Source organism: Jaculus jaculus, chromosome 3 (assembly GCF_020740685.1).
Source record: "Jaculus jaculus isolate mJacJac1 chromosome 3, mJacJac1.mat.Y.cur, whole genome shotgun sequence".
Classification (NCBI taxonomy): Eukaryota; Metazoa; Chordata; class Mammalia; order Rodentia; family Dipodidae; genus Jaculus; species Jaculus jaculus.
Genome location: NC_059104.1, coordinates 133553512 through 133578330, shown reverse-complemented (window position 1 = coordinate 133578330; position 24819 = coordinate 133553512). Strand labels below are relative to the sequence as shown.

At 38.0% G+C, this 24819-nt stretch overlaps 1 protein-coding gene across 9 annotated transcripts in view; it reads left to right on the top strand.

The window, feature by feature from the left end:
• Positions 1–24819, top strand: part of Tjp1 (tight junction protein 1) — a 268814-nt gene that overhangs the window by 178207 nt on the left and 65788 nt on the right. For all 9 annotated transcript variants that reach the window (XM_045144906.1, XM_045144904.1, XM_045144912.1 and 6 more), the window contains one exon: positions 15213–15269. In XM_045144906.1, the coding sequence (XP_045000841.1) occupies positions 15213–15269 (57 nt within the window). The remainder of the gene's footprint in view (positions 1–15212; positions 15270–24819) is intronic.

The window sequence follows — 24819 nt, the reverse complement described above, 5'->3', positions numbered from 1 at the left end:
ATTTACTTTCTGCCTCATAGGTAAAAAAATAATAATAAATTGAGTTTTTGACAAAATACCAGAAAAATATTGTAGGGACATATAATGTGTATATGCTGAGTTGTAAAATGTTTCTCTGTGCACATTATGATAAAGGAAAAAAACTAAATTTGCACTGGGTTTTGTTTTCTAATAAAAATTACTTCTGGTAAAATTATTTGAAAGTTGAAAGCGATAATTTCAGGGTGGTTCTCAGCCTCACCAGATCCTGCTTAATTGTGTAGGAAAATGCTATGAATAATTATTAGGAACATTCAGTATATTACAGGAAATGGTTGAAGTAAGTCACAATGGCCTCTGGATTTTCAGGCTGTTTCACTTTGGAGGCAATACAATTAATTTTTACTTCTGGTTATATCTGCAGTTATAATGTATATTAGGATGAAAATGATATTACGCCATTTTTTTTTAACCATTGTACTATTGATTTAGATGGGGATTTTCAGGAATCACTACAATAAGTGGGGCTCCATGGGACTTTCTCAATAGCTGGACATTTGTGAATCTTATGAACTGCAGATAGTAGCTAAGCTATGAACAAAACTAATTGAAGCATTGGTCTTAATAGATAGGGAGTATTTCCTGAGTAATTATTAAACTAGTTTTAATTTGGTACTTAATTGATGAGTCCTTGCTTCATATTACTTCGAGTAAAATAAAAACCCAGTGGTTTGAGAATTCACTTGTAATGTGCTTACCTCTGAATGATCTTCATTGTAACCATATTACTGTTCAGTCTGCTTAGTTTGTAGTGTTTTAGGAAAGGCCTTTAACTATGATGGTGTATTTGACATTTCAGGTGCACATGGTTAAACCATATGTAGTTGACTTTATAATCCTAACTAAATTTTCAGCATATTCATTTTAGGATAACTTCATAACTTTATGAATTATGCTATATCCTTTTCCCCAATTGATGTTTTGATGTTAGGAACTAGTAAAGAGAACTTTGAGATTTGAGGCAGTCATGTTGCACATTGATTACTGTCAGTGATAGAGGCTCAGCCATCCTCACCAACAGATAATGAAGTTGAAACCTAACTGTTGCTTTGAGGACTGTACTGCAGTATGTATAATAGTGCTTCGTGTTTGGTTGGAGAGGGAAATTACAATAGTTTCCCTCCTTTTTCTAACCTTTTATTTATTTTTTGGTTTTTCAAGGTAGGCTGACCTTGGATTTTACTGTGTAGTCTCAGGGTGGCCTCAAACTCATGTTGATCTTCCTACCTCTGTCTTCTGAATGCTAGGATTAAAGACATGCGCCACCACGCTTGGTTCCCCTTTCTTGTTAATCCTAGAAATAGTGTTCTGCTCTTTAATCTTTTTCCTATTTGAAGACCAAATATAAGCCCAGTCAGTTCTAAGAATAAAACAGTATAAATAAGAAATGCTGCTAAGGAAAATGTCTTTAAAACTTTTGGAAATATAATCCTGTCTTTTGCTATAACCCTGGTATTATAAAATGACAGCCTACTGAAAGGGAGTGCAGCTTTAAATTCACATGTAGTGTAGTGCCACCCATCCCTCCAGTGCTCAGGAGCAGACTATCCCAGACCTGCGCCGCGTGCATGCACACCTCATCGAGTCCTGACTTGAGCAGAAAAGGTACCGAAGACCAGCTAGTTGAATGAGAAGTGTTAGAGTTTTCGATCAAATGTCAAATAAAATTTAAAGGATAGCTTACATTTAGAGTTCCTGTAACTGGAACTTGTTTTGCACACTTGGGAATTTTGAAGAGTTATTTCAAAAAAAAAAACCTATTCATTTCACAATATTTAATCTTGTGGAGAGACCAAATTTTACCAAGTTTTAAAGTTCTCTAAGTTGTGCTTCAGAGTAGTGTGTCATTGGTAAGCCAGCAAGAAAAATGGGCCTTTCACTTTCTTTGACCTCCAGTGCTTCTTGATTTATTTATTGCAGAGAGGAGTAGCTTCAGGTTGCTCCCTTATGGGCTAGCCAGGTACTTTATTTCCATTCCTTCTTAAACTGATAAATTCTTAATAATGATTGAGAAGTTTGGGTAGATAGGAAGGACATTAGTAAAGGTTTCATATTATGTCCTAAAATGGATGAAAAAATAATTGGACTCTGAATGATTAGCCCTATTGCTTTAGAACACACAAAAACCAATATTACCAAACTTTGTACAATGAAACCCACCATTTGAGGCGCAGGAAGGCCTTGACTCTTGTGTTTAGAACTGAATCTTTCTTTTATTAGATTGTAGATGCATTTCAGTCACATGTATTAGAATAACCTGTCTGGTGCTCAACAGACTATTTGGTCCATACCTTTTTTTTTGGTTGTTCGAGGTAGGGGTCTCACTCTAGCTTGGGCCGACCTGGAATTCATTATGTAGTCTCAAGGTGGCCTTGAACTCACGTCGATCCACCTATCTCTGCCTCCTGAGTGCTGGGATTAAAGATGTGCGTCACCACACCTGGCTCAACAGACTGTTGGAAACTGGTTGACTGAAGTATGCACTCACTCTGTTTGAGCATGCACAGAAAGAAGGTGAAAAGAGTAGCTAAATATTATTTTCTAAGATTTAATTAAGAAAATGATTCAAATATATAGTTTTTCTGATTTGGCTGAAAAAAATATTTTTTTTTCAAGGTAGGGTCTCTTGCTCAGGCTGACCTGGAATTCACTATGTAGTCTCAGGGTGGCCTAGAACTCAAGGTGATCCTTCTACCTCTGCCTCCCGAGTGCTGGGATTAAGAGTGGGTGCCACCACGTCCTACTGTTTTAGCTGTTTATTTTTATTTTTTTATTTTATTTATTTATTTGGGAGCAACAGACAGAGAGAGAAAGAGGCAGACATAGAGAGAGAGTGGGCGCGCCAGGCCCTCCAGCCACTGCAAATGAACTCCAGACGCGTGCGCCCCCTTGTGCATCTGGCTAATGTGGGTCCTGGGGAATCAAGCCTCGAACCGGGGTCCTTAGGCTTCACAGGCAAGTGCTTAACCGCTAAGCCATCTCTCCAGCCCTTAGCTGTTTATTTTTTTGAGACAATGTTTCATGTAGCCAAGGCTGGCCTTGAATTCAATCTTCCTGTCTCCTCCTCTTAAGTGCTGGGATTACAACTGTGAGGCATTTCACCAGCTTTTAAACAGTTTGAGAAGACTGAATACTATATGTTAAGTTTATTTAGTTCTTTTCAGTATGTAATTCTAAAGATTAATAGGATACCGGTGATGACTAATTTTTTTTGTTAGCTTAACAAACTTGGATTAAACACATTTTGGATTAGAGCCCTGTCCTCCAGAAGCTGATCATTTTCAGCTGCTCTATTTATGCATACAATGATTAAGTTTAAAATTTTTTAATTTGTTGAGTATCAGCCAAAGAATTTTGGGCTGGGAATACAGCTTAGTTGGTAGAATGATTGTCTAACAATCACAAGGCCCTGGGTTCAATCCCTAGCCCTGTTATAAACTTGGTATGGTAGTGTATTACTGTGAACCAAAAAAGTTTAAGGTTGTCATTAGCTGCAGAGTTTGAGGCCAGCCTAGACTACATGATACTCTGTCTTAAAACAAAACAAACAAACAAACAAAAAAAACATTAAAAAATCAATGCGAGCAAAATCACACTTACAGTAACAGCATTCCATGCTGTTGTGTTTGAGGAGTCAACAGAATTATATCTGACACAATCTGTATTTTTCTTTGTCAGTTTTTGCAAATGTGAATTGAATATGGACCCCTTTGTGAAAATGTTTTTTGTTTATATTTGGGATAAGTATCTCAGTTGAAAAGGTTATAACTGAAATTATATACAACTTTGTTGAATATACTGACTTGGGAAATGGGTACTAAGCTAGCTATTGTTGCATTTAAGGTGGAACAAGTTGTGAAGCATGTAACCATGAATATTTAAAAAATTTTTGCATTCAACATTTATTTATTGCACGTCTTGTATGTGCCAGGCTCTGTTGTAGCCTCTAGAGCAGCGAACATTTCTGTGCTGGTAGAACATTATCTTTATTCTTATTTTTGGTATGTGTGTGTAAAGAGGGAGGATACACTTCATTCCAGTAAGACACAGGTACCTATGAAGAGCAGAGGACAACTTTGGGTATTGATCCTTGCCTTCTTCCTTGCTCGAGGCAGGGTCTCTTATTCATTGCTATATTTTCCTGGTTAGCTAGCCTGTGAGCTGTTGGGAGATTCTCCTATCTCAACCTCCCTTCTCATCATAGGCATACTGGGATTATACATACCTGCCACAGTGTCTGACTTCTACGTGGATTTGGGGGATTCAAACATAGATACTCATGTTTGCATAGCAAGGTTTGTTCACTGAGTCATCTCAGCCCCTAATGGGGCTTTTCAATAGTGAGCATAAACCACAGCAAACAAAATACCATGCATAATGATAAGTGCTAGAATTCCTAAACATGTCATTTCTGGGTCATAATTTCCCATTCCCACACATTACATCTATTTTGTCTTCTGTGGTACTTATTTTCTAGCTTTCTTTATAATTTTACCACCAGTTGTGCATTTTACCAACACTATAGTTTTGCCTGGCTCTACACTTTACATGTAGCTACTTTTGCCCAATACTGTTTGTGACCTTCCTGCATTAGCCTCTCAAGCATAGGGATTACAGCCATGTACTACCACATCTAGACCTCTGTATCCTTTTATTATTATTTCTCCTTCTTTGAAGCAGGGTCATGAGATACAGTACAGGCTGGCCTCAAACTTGTTATGTAGCACAGATTGATATTGAATTCATAATCCTGCCTTAGTCTCCTGGGTGCCAGGATAGGATTAGATATGTATGTCAGTGCACCCAGTCTTCATAACCTTTTATTAAAGTAAGACGACTTACTGCCTCGTTGGCTTTTGGAGGAAAATAGTTTGACTTAGATTTTTTGACTTTAGTGTTGAATAGTGTATACATATTTTAAGGAATAAAATTACATAAGCGTATTAGCAGATTGTTGGACTACTAACAGTATGTGAAAGCTGCTTTTGGCAATCTTATGATGTGTATCTTAGAAGTCAAATTGATTTAAATTTTGAGGACATTTTATGACTAAATCTTAAATCTGTCATTATAAAGTATTTTTTTTAAACCTTATGTCCTGTTCTCTTTTATAAAAATTAGTTTGTGCCGGGTGTGGTAGCACACACCTTTAATCCTAGCACTCAGGAGGCAAAGGTAGGAGAATCTCCTTGAGTTTGAGACTACCCTGAGACTACAGAGTTAATTCCAGGTCAGCCTGGGCTAGAGAGTGAGACCCTGCCTTGAAAAAAACAAAGTTTGTTTGTTTGTTTAAGAGCAAATCAGATAGAGAATGGGTGCATCAGGGCCTCTAGCCACTGCAAACAAACTCCAGGTGCATGTGCCACCTTGTACATTTGGCTTTATATGGGTACTGGGGTATCAAATTCAGGTCCTTAGGCTTTTCAGGCAAGTACCTTAACTGTTGAGCCATCTCTCCAGTCCAAAATATGTTTTTTTTGTTAATATTTTTATTTATTTGAGATATATAGAGAAAATGGGCACACCAGTGTCTCTAGCCACTGCAAACTCGAGACACATGTGGCATCTTGTGCATCTGTCTTTACATGGGTCTTAGGGAACTAAACATGGGTCTTTTGGGGTAGCCGGCAAGTGTCTTAACTGCTAAACCATCTCTTCAGCCTGCTAAAAGCATGTTGTAATTAATTTGTGTGAGTGTATGAGCACACCGGGACCTCATGCCACTGCAAACAAATGCCATATGCATGCATCACTTTCTGCATTTATATATATATATGTATGTACTGGGGGATTGAACCCAGATCTACAGGATTTTGCAAGTAAGCACCTTTAACCATTAAGATATTTTCCTAGCCCATAAACTCTGTTTCAGTAGGCATTTACTTACCTGACTCTGATAAGACCACTAAAAGCTAGTGTTAGGAGAAACAGATATTTTGGATAAAAATATGTGAAGATAAGTACTCTTTTCAAGATACAGTTATAGCACATCTTCCCCAGTAATATGAAGGAACTTTAGAAGACTTATTTACTGATTTGTTTTTAAAACAAAGGTATTAGATTATTTAATCAAACAGAAGTACACAAAGCCATACTGATGCTATATTGCCTATTAAATCAGAAAACAGTGGGCAAGGGAAGTGGGTTTTTTGGGGGGGGTATAATAATCTATGTTTATACAGATTCATAGTCCCACAGTGAACTAAAATTGGAATACTATGTTACATTCATAATTGCTCATAGTGACAATGTGAACTGAAATTTGTATACTACCTCTCATATGTGTTGGTTCATAATACCAGTATGAACTGAAGTGAAGTTTCTTTTTTAAACTTTTTTTTGGTTTCTTGAGGGTATGGTCTTGCTGTAGCCCATGCTGACCTGGAATTTACTATGTAGTCTCAGGCTGGCCTCAGGTTCACAGCCGTCCTAACCTCGGCCTACCGAGTGTTGGGATTAAAGACATGTACCACCATGCCCTGTTTTTTAAATCTTTTATTGAAAATTTCCATAAGTATAGACAGTATATACCATGATCATAATCCCCTCCCACTACTACAGTTTTTCCCCACATCAATCTCCCCCTTCACTGTATCTCCTTTCCAGTTAATCTCTCTTCTATTTGATGTCTTCCTTTATTGCTCTTTACCATATTTATTGAGACAGGATCTCACACAGTTCAGCTAATCTAACTAGCTAACTTGCCCCAGAGATTTCCAGTCTCTGTCTGCAGAGCACCGAGATTATAGTCATACTGTCACATTTGCTCAGCATTTGTACTTGATTGTGGGGTCAGAACTCAGGTTCTCATAGTTTTATGACAACTACTTTACAAACTGAGCTGGGTCCCCAACTGACTGTTCTGTTACTACTTGTAAACTCTCTCTTGTAATCCAAGGATTTTAGATTAAATGTACTTGTGATAGTTATACATCTACTTTTAACTTGTACATGTGTCCACTTACATGTTCACGTGTTATAAATAAGTGTCAGGTGAAGATGGAAAGGTGTTAGGCAAGTCTTAGATTGGACAAGTAGCATGACTCATTAGAGCTGGAAGAATGGTACAACAGCATTTGGAGAGCTTGGGCTTTTTACTAAAGGAAACAGTTACTGACTATACTCAGCTTCACCTCGTGGTTTTCCTGAGAAGGTAGGCTGCATCTTCCAGTGTTTCACACAGGTTGTCAATCTAGATTTTTATATAAATGACACCAACTTAAATCTTGCTTACTCATTGGATTTTATTTATCTTCTTTCTATGAAATATAGTTTTATATGTATAAATATATGTAAAACAAATGTTCATGAATAAATTATTATAAAGCTGCCTTCCCATCCCAGGGCAGATTCTGTACACAGAGAAAAGTCCAGGAAGATAAAGATAAGGACTGAGCCAGGCATGGTGGCACACACCTTTAATCCCAGCACTTGCGAGGCACAGGTAGGAGAATTACCATGAGTTTGAGGCTACCCTGAGACTACATAGTGAATTCCAGGTTAGCCTGGACTAGAGCAAGACCCTACCTAATACACACACACACACACACACACTTTAAAATATTGTCATTGAGGGGGCTGGAAAGATGGCTCAGGGTTAAGGCACTTGCCTGCAGAGCCCAACGAACTGAGTTTGAGTCCCCAATACCAGTGTAAAGCCAGATGCACAGGGGGGTGGCTTATGCATATGGAGTTTGATTGCAGTGGCTAGAGGCCCTGGTGCTCCCATTCTCTTTCTGTCTTTGTCAGGCCACAGAGCATGTCTTTAATCGTAGCACTAGTGAGGCAAAGGTAGGAGGATCACTGAGTTCAAGGCCAGCCTGAGACTACCTAGTGAATTCCAGGTCAGCCTGGGCCAGAGCAAGACCCCACCTCAAAAAAGAAAAATAATACTGTCATTGAGTAACCCTAAATTTCTATCACTGTGTCAATTTAGAGTCTAGGATCTGAATTCAGGCTGAAAATAGAGGCAGAGCAAATGTGAAAATGCAAATACTACCCACCTCAAGGTAATTGTTCATTTAGAAAAAAGCCCAGTTTACAAAGTCTTTAAAACATTTTGAGTGAAGCCCATGTTGATATCAAAGAAGCACATAAGAATTAGTTTTGTGTATCCATATGTGTTTCTGTACTTAGGTGATTGTGTAGGTCAGTTTCAAGTCAGCAAGATGTCTGTTACCTAGAGTCCTTTCTGGAAGGTCCTTGTGCTCTTGAAACACTTGAAGATTTTCTTACAATGATATTAAAGAAATATCCTTTAGTTTGATGGATTAGACAGTAAAGATTTAATGAGTATTTGAAATCAAGTATAATACCTCAGTTGGAATATCTACCTTACTATGGTAAATAATTGATTGGCAAGTTTACTTGCTGAGCATCTCAGATCTTTTTACTTGTTCCACCTGTACTTTTATGGGTTTTAGGTTCTGAACTCTGGTCCTCATACTTAGGCATCAGTCTCTTTATTCACTGAACCATCTACCCAGCCCCAGTGCCTAGATTTCTAAAATATTGAGAATGAGAGTGAGAAAGAGAATGGGTGGGCCAGGGCTTCCAGCCACTGTAAATGAACTCCGGATGCATGCACTACCATGTGCATCTGGCTTACGTGGGTTCTGGGTAATCGAACCTGGGTCCTTTGGCTTTGCAGGCAAGCACCTTAACCACTAAGTGCCATTCCTCCAGCCCAGTGCCTAGATTTTTAAATGCATTAAGTGTTACAAAATGATGATGTTCAAATTTTTATTCCTTCTTGATTTATTAGATGGAATCTGTAAAAGAAACCCCTCTTTATCTGCCACTTGGTTTCCCAGTGGTACTTTTTATAGGAAAGACAGAAAAGAAACTTGATTTCTTCCCTATTTTTCAGAGTACTATAATGATTGTGCCAGTGTTTATCGTGTTTTAAAACATAACTAGAAAAATGGATGAATGAAAGCATATTTGATTCATTTTAATACACGGTTACAGTCTTTATTGTCAAGTTACTTTATTTTGAAGTTTTCAAGTATAGAACTTTATATGTGTATATATAAGTTGGTGACTTTTCAAATTAAATTCACCTCTTTGTTCAACATCTGGGTCAGGAAGGAATCTTGTGGTAGAACATACCTTTAATCTTAGTACTTGGGAGGATTGCTGTGAGTTCAAGGCCAGCCTGGGACTACATAGTTAATTCCAAGTCAGTCTATGCTAGAGCAAGACCCTACCTTGAAAAACAAAAAAAGAAAGAACAATACCAATAACCTAGGAATTTACCCCAACCTCTGCGCCAAAACATAATCCTGCTTGATTTACAATAGTACAAACCACTTTTGGGTTTTTTTGAAGTGGGATCTTAACTCTAGTTCAGGCTAATCTGAAATTCCCTATGAATTCTCAGGGTGGCCTCGAACTCAAGACAGTCCTCCTACTTCTGCCTCCCAAGTGCTGGGATTAAAGGTGTATGCCTCCATGCCCAGCCATTTTGCATTTTTAAGTTAAAATAAGCATTTGTAGCTTCTGTAACTTAAAAAGTTCGTATGTATTGAGTGACAAATATAAACATACAATTCTAAAGTTCGTTTTTGTAAATGTATCAATATACCTTTTATTTTGTTTCTACAAAACTTGTATCTTCTGCATTATTCCATATATCATTATAATAATTTTCTACCCACTTTAAAAAATTTTGGAAGTACTAGGTTTACAGAAATGTTGATCCCCCCCCCCCCGAAATCTTCCAGTATTCTGTTAGTCATTTATGGTATAGTTATGCCCATCTGTTACTTTGATTCTATTGACTTTTATATTGTAGTTGTTGCACTTTTATTTTGATAATACTTTAATTTTTATGTTTAAGGAGTTATTACCTTAATTATCTTTTATTTTGTTGACTCCCTGAATCTTTCAGGGATAGCTTTAGAACCTTTCTTCATTTAACTTTTGACCATCTCCATTTTGAGAATTTAAATGTCAATTCCCAAATTGTAAGTATGTGTCTTCCACTGCCTTTTAACTTACGCTATTCTCTTTCTTTGTATTTCACTTGTGTAGCAGTGATCAGAATATTAAATACATAATTGCACATTCATAGAGGGTCAGGAAGCCACCCTTGTAGTTATTCTTAGTTTGTGGCTCATTCTCATCCTAAGAAGTCATTTTGCTCTATTTTAGATGGAAGAAAGGCCAACAAAAAAAGGAAAAAGCAAAACAAAAACAGAACTGGAGAGATGGCTCCATGGTGAAAGGGACCTGCTTGCAAAGTTTGATGGCCTGGGTTCAATTCCAGTACTCATGTAGAGTCATTTGCACAGAGCGGCACATGTGTCTGGAGTTTGTTTGCAGTGCCAGGAGGCCCTGGCATGCCCCATTCTCTCTCTCTCTGCTTGCAAATAAATAAATATAAATAACGTTTAGGAAAAAACACCCCAACGTAACAGCTTTGGTCACTGAAGGAACCATAAAAAACATCACCAGTTCTACCTATCAGTGTTTGGTTTTCTCAGTGGAAGACTGAACCATATGGGTGCTTTAAGACAAAAAAAATGTGTGTGTGTATGTGTGTAAGGGCCTAACAATTTTTAGGTCTAGAGATTTTGCTTTTATATATGGTAATAAAGTGTATTGATCTCAGGTTGAGATGTCTTCAGTTCTTATATTTTGGTATATTCTGTGAATAGTAACTGTTTTATACTAGCTTCTTTGGTTTGCATGTGTCCTCACAGGCAGCTGCTTCTCCTTTAGCTCCCCTCCTTCCCCCAAGAAAAGTTACTAGCCCATAGGGTCATCTTAGTCCTTTAGTAATCAGATCTTTTGGTTTCTCTTGTACTGTCTTGTTGGTTATTCTTAGATCCTATCTACTCTGGATCTTTCTTGATCCTCAAACCTATGTACCACGTATCTGCTTCTCATATCTCTGTTCTGATGGCTCCCTAGGTACCTTAATAAGCCTAAGACCACATTTATAATCTTTTCCTGCCCTTTAATTCAGCTTTCCCATTAAGAAACCTATGAGAGCCATTTTTATTTCCTCTCCCCTTTCACTTTAACTTGCTAACTGATCTCTCTACCTCAAATACACCTTTTACTTACAGTCTTTAGAATGAATTCTAATTATATTGTTTGATTATATAAAATTCATTAATTCTTTTCCATTAATTTTTTTTAAGATCCTTGACATATCACAAGGCCCTGTTGTGTTCTGGTACCTTTGCAATTTCTCTTTTTAACCCTCTCCCTTTTAACAAATTGTACTAAGTCATAGGAAAGCAAGCTTGTCAGTTATGCCCTCCTGTCTTTCCCTGTTTGATTCGTAATTAACCCTAAAGGATCGTAGAACCATGAAGAATTGGGATCTGGGCTTCTGGCAAGAAGCCCTTCAGAGTTGGTAATCTGAGTACTATCTTTGCCAGCTGGAGCCTAGAACAAAGAAACCAAACAAACTCTTGGTCATTTCTGAAATACAGCTTTTTGCTTCTTCAGAAATTATGATTCTGGTCAGTTGATACTGAGTTGAAATGTATACAAAATAAATACAGCAACCTTGAATGGCGGACACTTTGGAGGCCAGTAATGCTTCATTAATATTTGAATTTGTAGCCTGCTCATTAGAAGTGTAGTCTAATAAATAGACTTGGAACTCGAAGAATCTTTTTTCTTGAAATAATCCCATCTAGTTTCCTGATTTTATAAATGAGGAAAACTAGGATCATGTTTCTTGTTTGTAACAGTTTTGGCTCTGGTGTCCTTATTTCTGGGCTAGTTCATTTTCAATTTTAAAAAAATTATTTAACTAGTTTATTTATTTGAGAGAGAGAGGGGGAGATAAAGAGGCTGATACAATGGGCACAATAGGACCTCTAGCCACACTGCAAGGGAACTCCAGATGCCTGTGCCACCTTGTGCATTTGGCTTACATGGGTACTGGGAAGTCAAACCTGGGTCCCTTCGTTTCAGAAGCAAGCACCTTAACCACTAAGCTATCTCTTCAGCTTGATTTTCAGGTTCTGGTTTTTTTTTTTTTTTTTTTTTTTTTTTGAGGTAGGGTCTCATTCCAGCCCAGGCTGACCTGGAACTCACTTTGTGGTTCCAGGCTGGCCTCAAATTTACATTGATTCTCATAGCTCAGCTTCTTCCCAAATTCTGGGATTAAAGGCATGTACCACCAAAAACAGCCCATTTTCAGTTTTAAGATTGTTCTACAGTAAGTAATAGTACTAGAACCATAGTCACATTTAGGGAACTAACACATTATTTCTTAGTTTCCTTCAAGCCTAAATGTTGTGAGAATGAGATTGGTGTGATTTAAAGGAGGTCTTTGTGCAGATTATGCAAATAAATATTCATTCTGTTTTTTAACACAGCAAGCAAATTTACAGCATCAAAATTAGGTTTTAAATATGATTAAGTTGTACATTTCAAAACTGTAGAAAAGTAATACTCTCTTGGCTTCTGTTTCTATTCTTCAGAGTCTCTTGTTTTTTAGGTATTCTTCCAGAACAAACCATTCTCCCTGTTCTGAAGGCTCAAAATTCTCATTTATCAGAATTGTTTTTTTTTCTTTTTGTAGTGTTATAAAAATAGTGCTTAATAAATATACTGGCACTAAATAGGTTTTTAATGAATTTTAGCTTTAATTAGGCAGTGAGTTATTATAAGGTGCTCTTTTGGCTAGCTTAGCATTTCATTATCATTTTCAAGTATGTAGCAGAGTGGAAAGGCTTTTTAAAATCGATTCCTGAATCTGGGTCACTAAGATATCATTTTCTGTATTTGTATCTTCTTTGTATGTGTTCATCTGTCCATTCTTCATTTCATTCAGAATCCTCAGAAGCCTGGTTATATAGCCATGGATATGAAATTTTGCTGCTTTTGCCATGAAGCAAGTGAAAGGCAAGAGAATAGAGAGAGATGACATGGAATGTGGTTTAAGCTAGGAATACATTTCTTTGTTTATAAAAATAAGCACTAATAAATAATACGTATAAAATAGTGATTCATACGGTAATTAAGCTGGTCTAGTGTGCAGGTCAAGAGTGTAACTAGTAACTCCATTTGATGTTTTGTGCTGTATTACCTTATTGTACAAAGGTCTCTTCAGAGAAATGAAGCTATGAAGGCTGTGTGGTTTCATTTCCCCTTCCCCTTCCCACTGAAACCCTTCTTCCTAACTAGTACCTCTTCAGCTTTGATCAGCTTGATTTTAAGAGAAACTTAGCTACATCGTTATTACACTTTTAGGGAAGCCATTGAATTGGTGTGGATGTATACTTTTCTAATCCCTCCTAAGTAAAACCTTAATTTTCAAATAGAATGTCTTGGTATTTTTAATTTTTCCCAATGTACAAAAGAACTTATCTTTCTCTTACTACATTCTTGGAGATTTGCAATCAAACCTTAATGATACTTTGCTAACAATAGAATAAACACCTTTCATAATAATAAAGCACAAAGAAAATCCTTTAAACTTACATTTGATTTTTCTTAAAAGTCAAACTAAAAGTAAATATTGAAATTTCTAGTAGGAATGAATTTAAGTCTAGTTTAAAATATTTTGCCAGTTTATTCTGAGTGAAAACAAGAAAAGCAAAAAGATAAAACACCTGATTAAAAATACCATCCAGAATCCCTTCACTTCAAAGATGATCAGTTAACATTTTGTATATTCATTCAGCCTTTCCCCCATACTTAGTTTGAATAAAATTAGAAGGATACAAGATGGTTCATAATCTGTTTTCCTTCCCCTAACAATAAATAGTGTGGTCATCATATGGCTGTTGATACAGTGTTTCATACCAAAGAGTATGTTATTAAGGAAAGGATCTGTTATCAGATCATTTGCAATTTTGGATGATAGGGAAGAGATTAAAAAGGCAGTGAAGCCATGCTATTGGTCAACAATTAGATCCAGAAAATCTAGTTTAGGACTATGCAAGCAATTCCCATTGTTAATGTCAGCTGAGATTGCACAGACTGGCTAATGTTGCAGACATTTTTATTGTGTATTTTAGTCGCACTGTTGATGTTTAGCACATAAACAAGCACCATCAGTGCTTGCCATTGATTGAGGAGATTAGTTTTTGTTTCTTTTCTTTTTAAGTGATTTAATCTAGCTGAATTCTTTCTGGGGGGGGGGTTGGTTGGAAAAACAAAACAGTTTTGTTTTCAGGGGAGGTTTCATTAAAAGGAAGTCTTGCTGCACTTTTTTGGAAGATTGAAACAAAGCACTGATAAAGTTGGCAGTTCTTACCTGTGGGAGTACACAGAGAGATCCCTTCTCTCTCCTCTTATTCATTTAGTTGGAAAGTTAATCCATTTGCTTTGAATTTAGAGAAGCAGCCGTTCTTCATAGTGATTCATTTTCTAAAGTATTATCAATCCAACCAAAGTTACTGTGGGAATGAAGAAAGGGGTTCATGCTACCTTGATGGTCATGTTCTCATGACACTGATAACAGGCTAACTAAAAACAGATCTCATTTGTGAAAAAAGCATTTATAATCATAGGTGACAGGGGAATGTTATGCTTAGTATTTTCTTCTTTAATTATATACCCTTTGTTAGCTTTGAAAATTCTTTTGTAAAAAACTTACAAAAACATTTAGAGATCTGATATCTTAAGTGGGTAACATTAAGTGAGACCGCATTGCTGTAAGCTTCAAAAGCCATTAGCCCAATTCGGAAGAAATTAAGCTCATCCTTTAAATTATGTATGTACGTGGAGGGCACATATGCCACCTTGTACCTGGCTGGCTTTAGGTGGGTGCTAGGGAATCGAACTTGGACCAATAGACTTTGTAAACAAGCACCTTTAACCTCTGAGCCATCTCCATTGTCCTGGTGTTCATCCTTTAGATAGTTTTGATTTCTAACTTTTATTCTTTTCTGTCTGATGTTAAATATGAAGTTGCTGAATTAGCACTAACACTGATTTTCAACAACCATGAAACTAATGTAGACCAGCATCTTGTCTAAATTAAGTTAAAAACAAAGGAAGTTCCTATGTGTTGTTTTCCTGTCCCTTTAAAACAAAAGCAAACAAAAACCTGATAGATGGTAAGCACCTTTCAGAGAATCTTTTTAATGTTAATAGTGTGAATTTTGGTATAGTATTGAATTGTTTACTGAATGTGTTCATTCTTTTATTAAAAACATTTTCCTAAAAAGTAAATGATTTTTCTTTTCCTTTATCAGAGCACAGCAATGGAGGAAACAGCTATATGGGAACAACACACAGTGACGCTTCACAGGGTGAGTTTCTGTTGCAGTGACTAGTCTGTGTTATAACTCAGGATACTGGCAGCTTTTGAAAACAATAGAGGAAAGCCAGATGTCAGGAAGCCAAAAGAAAGGGAGTAATTTTCTATATTCTTTTGTTTAAAATTAGACTTGTAATAAATTCTTACTAAGGTCAAAAGTAAGTGTGATGACTTTTTCATACATCCTTTTGGTCATTTGTATATGTGCTGTTTTTGTCTAACTTAAGAAGAATGAGTAGACAAAAGATTACATGAAATTATAGACCTCATCCTTCTGATTGAATGTACATGTTTTGTAAGCTTAGGGTTTAAAATTAAATCAGGTTGTGTTCATAATAGAATCTTGAAAGATACTTACTCATTTGAAACAAGCCATTCCTTAAGCAATTACAGATAGAAAGTAGACTTAGAAGTGAAACTGTTTTGGATTTGAATTCTAGTTCAACATTTCTTTTGCTTTAGAAATAGGTAAGTGACCCAACCTCTCTTTTAAAAACCCTTGGTGTTTGCATGCTTGAAATGGGGCAAATGACATCATTCTTACCTTACCAGTTTCTAATGTGACTCCCAAATTTACCTCTTTCTTTTCTTGGTAAAAAGCTGACCATTGAGTCCCTCCCTTTTAGAGAATAATATGAAAAAAAGGTCATGGGCTGGAGAAATATCTTAGTGGTTAAGATACTTGCCTGCAAAGCCTAAGGACTCAGGTTTGATTCTCCAGGTCCCACGTAAGCCAAATGCACAAGGTGGCACATGTATCTGGAGTTCTTTTGCAGTGGCTAAAGGCCCTGGCATGCTCATTCTCTTTCCCCCTCTCTCTTTCCTCTTTCCTCCCTCCTTCATTTCCTCCCTCCCTCCTTCCCCTTCTCTCTGACTCTAATAAATAAGTAAAACTAAAAACTTAAAAAAATAGGTCATATGCTTTGCATTTATTATTTCTCTTAGCTGTATCTATTTCTAGGACATTGGAAGGGGGAGAAAACTCATGTTTCTAGACACTACCACTGATTATCTCATGAGTGTTGAGATATGCACATAATATAGTTAATTATTCAAACCCAGTGGTTTGAGATAGGATATCATTGACTTTTTGTCTTACTAAATGGTGAAAAAAATCATTCAATAATACTAATATTAACTTTAATTTAGAAAACTGAACTATAGCTTCCTGTTATGTAAAATATCTTCATAGGTAGCATATGTGTGATTAGATAAATTAACTTCATTCCTATGACTTTTGTTACCTGGCTGTGAAATAATATTTGGTTTCATTTTATCACTTTACCTTTATTTTTTACCTTTGTTTATATATTTATATTTATTTATATACCTTTATCATTTTTGGCACAATTAAAATACAGAATGGTTCCAGTGCCTAAAATATTTGCTTTGTAGGGCAGAGGGGATTTGGGAGGCGAGAAGGGGGTAGTGGGAGGGGATTAAGATCATGGTGTATTGTCCATATGGAAATTTTCAATGAGAAGTTAAGAATAATAAAATTTAAAACAAATTTAAAATTTATAATAAAAGGTTCAAATGGCAAAAAAATAATGCCAACTTTGCTTTGCACTCATTTATAGTCACCTCTGTCCCTTCACTCAGCATTTAGCCACAGATCTGTTGTTCTTTTCCTTGATGTAAAAATAAATAAATTCATATGCTATGTAGTCTTTTGAGACTTACTTCTTATTGTGCAAAGATGAATGCATTTGAGACTTCTCCTGATGCCACTTCTATTGACAGTTTGTGAATGTATACTCATTTATTCATTCTCCAGTTGTATGGTACATTTAGGTAGTTTACAGTTTTTATTGATTATGTATAAATCTGTTTTAGTATATAGATTTTTTATGTGAATGTGACTGTGTACTTCTTGGTAAACACAGGAATGGAATGGCTGTGGTTGTATTGTATAGTAATTGTTTCATTTAATAGGAAAATGGCAGTCTGCATGTGCATTCTCACCAGCAATGTGTGTGAATTGCATTCCTGCTGTGTTCTCAGCAACACTTAATAGTATCAGGTTCCCCTTAACTTTTTTTTGTTGTTGTTCAATTTTATTTATTTATTTGAGAGCAACAGACAGACAGAAAGAGGCAGAGAGAGAGAGAATGGGCACGTCAGGGCCTCCAGCCACTGCAAACTAACTCCAGATGTATGTGCTCCCTTGTGTATCTGGCTCACATGGGTCCTGGGGAATCAAGCCTCGAACCAGGGTTCTTAGGCTTCACAGGCAAGCGCTTAACCGCTAAGCCATCTCTCCAGCCCACCCTTAACTTTTACCAATCTGATGTTTAGTGATGTGTTTTGTTGTAGTTGTTTTGAGTTTGTGTTTCTCTGAAGATTAATTCTGAATATGTTGTGCTGGTTCATTTTTATTGTCCACTTGACTGGCTTTGGAATTGTCTAGGAGTCTCTTTTTTTAAAACGTTTTATTGGCCTCTTTCATACATAAAGACAGTATACCATGATCACAATTCCCTTCCACCACCTTCCTTTCATCCCTCCCCTATCTTCCTCAACTGAATCCTTTTTTCTTTTCAAATAGACTCTCTTCTATTTGATGTCATTTTCACTTTCCTATTAAGCAGGTCTTACGTAGGTAGCATCAGCCGCTACGAGGGCATTAATATTAGGTCACATACTGTCTGGAAGAGGATATTGCAAAGCATTCTTGAACCTATTCCTTTGGTTCTTACATACTTTCTGCCACCTCTTCCACAATCCTTGAAGGTGTGAGAGAGATGTTTAGGAGACAATTCTAGGTGTGGCTATGGGGACAGTTCCAGAGTGGTTTAGCTGAGAGGAGAATCTCTTGACACTGCAAATGAATGCCTGCCAGACTTTATGTGGCTGCTGGGAATTAAACCTGACTGATAGGCTTTGCTGGCCAGCACCTTAACTGTTGAGCCATCTTTCCAGCCCCTAAATATGGTATTTTTTAAAATGGCATGGCTATTTTAATATTTTCACTTTTGTTTGCATTGAACTCAAATTGCTGTCTTTAGTAGTTGCTTTAGTTTCATGGAGGCTAGATTATTCATTGAAAAATGAAGTGTGATTGCCATCTTTATGTTTATTTTTCTTAATGTCTTTTAGTTATTAAAGAAGCAAAGTCAAATAAGATATTTATATTGACTAAAGGCTTGTTTCTCCTATGTACTATTTTGCTTGATTTTGTTAGGAATTCAGGTGTGGGGAAATACTAAATTCACTACGGAGGGGAATGTGGAAAGATTTTGAGTATTAACAAACAGGTATTTAAAAGTTTTTGAACAACTTTTTTTGTTAAAAGGACACTTTTTTATTTTTAAATTTAAGAAAGAGAAGGCTGGAGAGATGGCTTCACAGCTAACTTGCCTGCAAAGCATAGGGATTCATGTTTGACTCTAGGTCCCATGTAAGCCAGACTCACAAAGTGATGCAAGTGCACAAAGTACATGTATCTGGAGTTCAGTTTCAGTGGCTGGAGGCCCTGGCATGCCACTTTTCTCTTGCTCTGTCTAGCTTACTCTCACTGTCTCTGTCAAAAAAAAAAAAAAAAAAAAAAAAACGCTTTGCCAATGTAAGCTGTGAGACTTATGCTGAAGTATATGTAATTCAGTTGACTTCATTCTTCAATGCTACAGAATAATACTTTCAGATATCTTAGTTCTTGATTTTCTAGTTGATAAAGAATAAAATTTAGATTATCTAGAACAGGAACCACAACCTTTTCTATAAAAAGCCAGATAGTAAAGAAGAGAGCCAGATAGTAGATATTTTGGGCTTTGCAAGTTGTAAATTACTGTCATGGTTATACATTTTGCAGCTTTATTGCAAAACAACTATAAGCAGTAGGTAAACAAATGAATATGGCTGTGTTCCAGTAAGACTGTATTTATACAAACAGAAATCTGGACAGAGTTGACCTTTGGGCTATAGTTTGCTGGCATTGAGCAAGAGCTTTACAGGTTTATTATAAAGAAAGGAATCAACTAGGTTGTTCCAACCTTACCAGAGTTTGTGATTCATTTGGTGTGGGATAGGACTTTAAATATCATTTAAAAAAATGTTATAGTTTGAAATGGAGGACCATGACTTCTGGCATCACACTTTATGGAACACTGACAGAGGAATGAAACAGTCTGTTATGCTGTGGTGATCCAGTGACTTTTTTTTTTTTTTTTTGGTTTTTCGAGGTAGGGTCTCACTCTGGTCCAGGCTGACCTGGAATTAACTCTGTCATCTCAGGGTGACCTTGAACTCATGGCAATCCTCCTACCTCTGCCTCCCGAGTGCTGGGATTAAAGGCGTGCACCACCACGCCCGGCAGATCCAGTGACTTTTGACAATGATAGTAAGTGGAGATAATTTGAAGCTGTATTCTTTTGGCAATCTGGAATACATGTGTTCTATATTATCAAATAATGGAAATCTATAATTATATAATGTTTGAATGAATTAGAAGTCATATGGTTTAGAACACTGATAAGCAAAATGTATGAATGTGCCTTCTTTCTCTCATTTGTATTCTCTGAGGAAACATCATTTTAGAATACTATAAACCAATGAAATTCAATTTAGCTTTTAAAATTTTTTTAAGGTATTTGAGAGAGATACAGAAGAGGCAGGGAGAGAGGGCTTCCTGTCACTGCATATGAACTGCAGGCATGTGTGTCACTTTGTGCATCTATCTTTTTTATGTGGATCTTGGGGAATTGAACCCAGTCCACCAGACTTTGCAAGCAGATGCCTTTAACCACTGAGTCAACTCTCCAGACATTTTTTTTTTTTTTTGAGACATGGCTTTGCTATTTATCTTAGGCTGGCCTTGAACTCAATGAGTAGCCCAGGTTATCTTCAAACTCAGACTAATCCTCCCAAATGCAGGGATCCAATTAATTCTCCAAGACCAAGTAATTATTTGGCTTCCACTTTGTGCCAAGTACTGTTAGAGACCCTGAAATTATATCAGACTCATGTCAGAGGGCATGTAATTCAGTTGGCTTCACTCTCCAATGCTACCGAATAATACTTATAGATATCTTAGTTCTTGGTTTTCTAGTTAATAAAGAATAAAATTTAGCTGCTGGAGAAGACAGCTTAGCGATTAAGGTGTTTGCCTGCAAAGCCAAAGGACCCTGGTTTGATTCCTCAGGACCCATGTAAGCCAGATGCACAAGGAGCTGCATGCATCTGGAGTTCATTTGCAATGACTAGAGAGCCTGGGGAATCCTGCTGTGTTTAGATGGTCACAACAACAAAAGTAAGCATAATATCTGAGGTTAAAATGGATATGGGCTGGAGAGATGGCTCAGTGGTTAAGGTGCTTGCCTACAAACCCTAATGATCCAGGTTTGATTCCCCAGTGCCCATGTAAAGCCAGGTGCACAAAGTGCTGCATGAATCCAGAGCTCATTTGCAACAGCTAGAGGCCCTGATGTGCCCTTTCTGTCTGTCTGTCTTCTCTTTCTGCTTGCAAAAATACATACATGTATGTATATATGTATGTATGTACACATGCATGCATTTTTAAAGGTGATAATGAATTGTTCGGTTTTATCCCAAACACACAACAAGTAGTAGCTTCCTAAAAAATAGTATAAAATCTTATCAGTGACTGCTGTGCTGTTAAATATCTATTGGCCCATACCCAGAATAGTTGTTGTTGTTCTTCTTCTCCTCCTCTTCTCCTCCTCCTCCCTCCTATTCTTCCCTCCTCCCTCTCCCTCTTCCCTCCTCCTCCCATCTCCCTCCTCCCTCCTCCTCCCATCTCCCTCCTCCCCTTCACTCTTCCCTCTTCCTCCTATCTCCCTCCTCCCTCTCCCTCTTCCCTCCTCCTCCTCCTCCCATCTCCCTCTTCCTCTTCCTCCCATCTCCCTCCTCCCCCTCCCTCCTCCCCCTCCCTCTTCCCTCCTTCCCCTCCCTCTTCCCTCCTCCCCCTCCCTCTTCCCTCCTCCCCCTCCCTCTTCCCTCCTCCTCCTCCCTCTTCCCTCCTCCTCCCTCTTCCCCCTCCTCCTTCCCCCTCCTCCTTCCTCCTCCTCCCTCTTCCCCCCTCCCTCTTCCCTCCTCCCTCTTCCCCCTCCCTCTTCCTCCTCCCTCTTCCCTCCTCCCCCCTCTTCCCTCCTCCCTCCTCCCTCCTCCCTCTTTCCCCTCCCTCTTCCCCCACCCTCCTCCCCCTTCCCCTTCCCTCCTCCCCCTTCTCCCTCCCTCCTCCCCTCCCTCCTCCTCCTCCCTTTTTCCTCTCCCCTCCTCTTCCCTCTTTCCTCCTCCCTCTTTCCTCTTCCTTCTTCCATCCTCCCTCTTCCGTCCTCCCTCCTCCTCTTCCCTCCTCCCTTCTCCCCTCCTCCTCTTCCTCTTCCCTCCTCCCTCTTCCCTCCTTCTCTTCCTCTTCCCTCCTCCCTCCTCTCTCTTCCCTCCTCCCTCCTCCCTGTTTCCTCCTCCTCCTTTTGGTGTTTTGAGGTAGGGTATTGTTCTTGCCCACACTGACCTGGAATTTTCTCAGACTGGCTTCAAACTTACAGCCATCCTCCTACCTCAGCCTCCCCAGTGCTGGGATTAAAGGCGTGTGCCTCCAGCCACTGAAAATGAACTTCAGATGCATGGACCACTATGCATCTGGCTTTGCCTGTATACTGGGGAATTGAACTCAGGTCATTATGCTTTAAAGGCAAGTGCCCTAACCTCTCAGCCATCTCTCCAGCCTCAGAATAAGTATTGTCATTACAAGATTTTTAAGACAAATCTTGGTCTCTTGGAAAATTGTAGATATCCAAAAGTAGCCAATTCTTTGAAGTGATGAAACATTTCACTATAAAATGTCATTTTGAACACATGGTGATATTAAATCCATTTCTCTATAACAAGGTTTTTAAGTACTGAAAAGCTGCTAAGCTCATGATGGCAAATAGTTTCTAAGTTTTAAATTTTGTTTTAAAGTTGCATTTTCATTATTGGCAATATATCCGATTGTTTTCCTTAAAATAGCAGGTTTTTGTCAATTTTGGAGAAAAATATCAAACGTTCAGTTTTGCAAAACCATACATTCCTTCAACTAACAGTGGTCTCTGCAGTCCCCTTCCCCTTCCTTTTCCATACATACCACAAGTTCTTTTTGCAATCACACAGTATTTCCTTATAAGACTGAGGTGCCTTATGCACACTTCCGATTTCCTTACATAGATCGCTGAGATAGTTAATTAAAACTCTTTGGTACTATAAGTCATTCTGAAATAAAACTGTGTAGAGGATGGCTTTAATAATTGTTTTTTGTTTGTTTTTGGTCAGTCTTGATATTTATCTCCCTAAAATGAAATTCCCTTGTCATTACCCATCACTGTCTAATACCTCAGTTATATCTAGCTATAGACAGCAACTATTCTAATGTATGTCTCTTGATTTACCTTTCCTATATTTCATATAGATGGGCTGATATCTGATTTCATAGCTTCTTAATTCCTTTTTATTTCCAAAATGGTCTTCCTTCAAATGAATATACCACATTTTCTTTATCCATTTATCAGTTAGTGGACATTTGGGTTATTCTACTTTTTGTCTGCTGTGGTTAATGCTGCTGTAATATTCATGTGGAATGGAACTGGTTTTCCTAAGAAGAATATATTTACTTATTTGAGAAGGAAAGGGGGAGGTAGGGAGGGAGGAACAGGTACTAGGGCTGCAAACGAACAACCGATGCATGTACCACTGCTTCTGACTTTATGTGGGTACTGAGAAATTGGACCTGGGTGACAGGCTTTGTAAGCAAGTGCCTTTAGTCACTGGGCCATCTCCTCAGTCCATATTTTTGCATTTTAAAAGTCAGTTTTAGCCAGGCATGGTGGCGCACCCCTTTAATCCCAGCACTCGGGAGGCAGAGGTAGGAGGATTGCCGTGAGTTTAAGGCCACCCTGAGATTACATAGTGAATTCCAGGGCAGCCTGGGCTAGAGTGAGATCCTACCTTGACCTCCCCCAAGTCAGTTTTATTGAGGTACAATTTAGTAACAATAAAACTTACCGATTTTGCATGTGTATAATGGATTTTCACAACTGTATATAGCCATGTCATGTGACTCTCACCAGTCTGGCTCCAAACATTTCCTTTGCTCAAAAAAGTTTTCATGGGTGTTAGTGAGATGGCTGAGCATTAAACGTGCTTTGTTGCAAAGCCTGATGGCCCAGGTTCAGTTACCCAGTAGCCACATAAAGCCAGATGCTCATAGTGACACATGGATCTATAGTTTGTTTGCATGGCAGGAGGCTCTAGCTTGCCCACTGACTCACTCACTCTTTGTTTTTCTCAGCTGCTTCTGTCTCTCTCAAATAAGTAAATAATACATTTTTTTTTTATTAAAGTTTTCTTTGGCCAGAAATGGTGGTGCCTATCTTTGGAGGCTCAGGCAGGAGACTATGGAGTTCCAGACAAGCCTGGGCTATATAAGGAGAACCTCCTTCAAAACCAAACAACTGACCTCTTTTTTCACTTAGCTTTTGAGATTATCTAAGTTTTTATGTATCAGTAGTTCATCTCTTCCTGCCTCCCCTTTTTTTGACAGGAGTCTTGCTCTCTGTATAGCCCACTTTGGTCATTTTTGATATTGTTGTATCCAGTGTTTATTGGAACAAGCATTCTCATGTAATGATAGATAATTGTAGTATATACCCATACAAGTGAGAATGATCACACAGATGCAATAAGATTATAGTTTTTAAGTTTTTTATTATATCTTATATCTAATAATGGGTTTCATTGTGGCATTTTATGCATGTATATAATGTATTTTGATTTTTATTATTCCTGTTATCAGTTGTCTCTCTTCCACTCCTGCTAACCCTTCTGCTTCCCAACTAGTCAGTCCCCTTTCTACTTTTATGTCCCTCCCCCAACTCAGTACATTTAATTAGGGTGTTTACAGGAGTATGGGTGACTTACCAGTGTCTATACCACTGAAGAACATGTCTTTCCCTCATCTAATAACCATTAACTACTTCAGTAAGAAACAGAGCTTTGTGAGCCCTTCTTCCCAACTCCACGTAGAAGGTTGATAGGTCCACTTTTGTGTAGGTCTACACAGCTGCTAAGAGTGCAACAGCTGTGCCATGCCCAGAAGGCACTGTTCTAAATCACTCCACTCCTTCCTCTGGCTCTTCCTTTCTTTCTCTTTCTTTCCCCACAATTTTCCTTGGGTCTTTTAGAGGTTGATGTACATGTTCCATTTTATGGATGAGTATTCAACAATCACCAATTCTTACCATTTGACCAGTGATGCATCTCAGTAGTGACCATTGCCCACTACCAAAGCTTCTCAGACCAAACCTGAAATCAACACTAATCAATAGCATAAATATAAATACCTTGAAGGCATTTTGAGGCTCATGTCCATTTAGCACACCAACTGCAGTAGCTTTCTTACTAAGGCCTATGACTTCCCAGCCATGGGCTTTTGGCCAGATTTAGTGGATTGACCAGATTGAATTTCCTCCTGTGGACTGAGCCCCAAATGTAACCAGAAAGCAGTTGGTTATCCTTACAACTGTCTTGCCACCATTACACCATTGAGC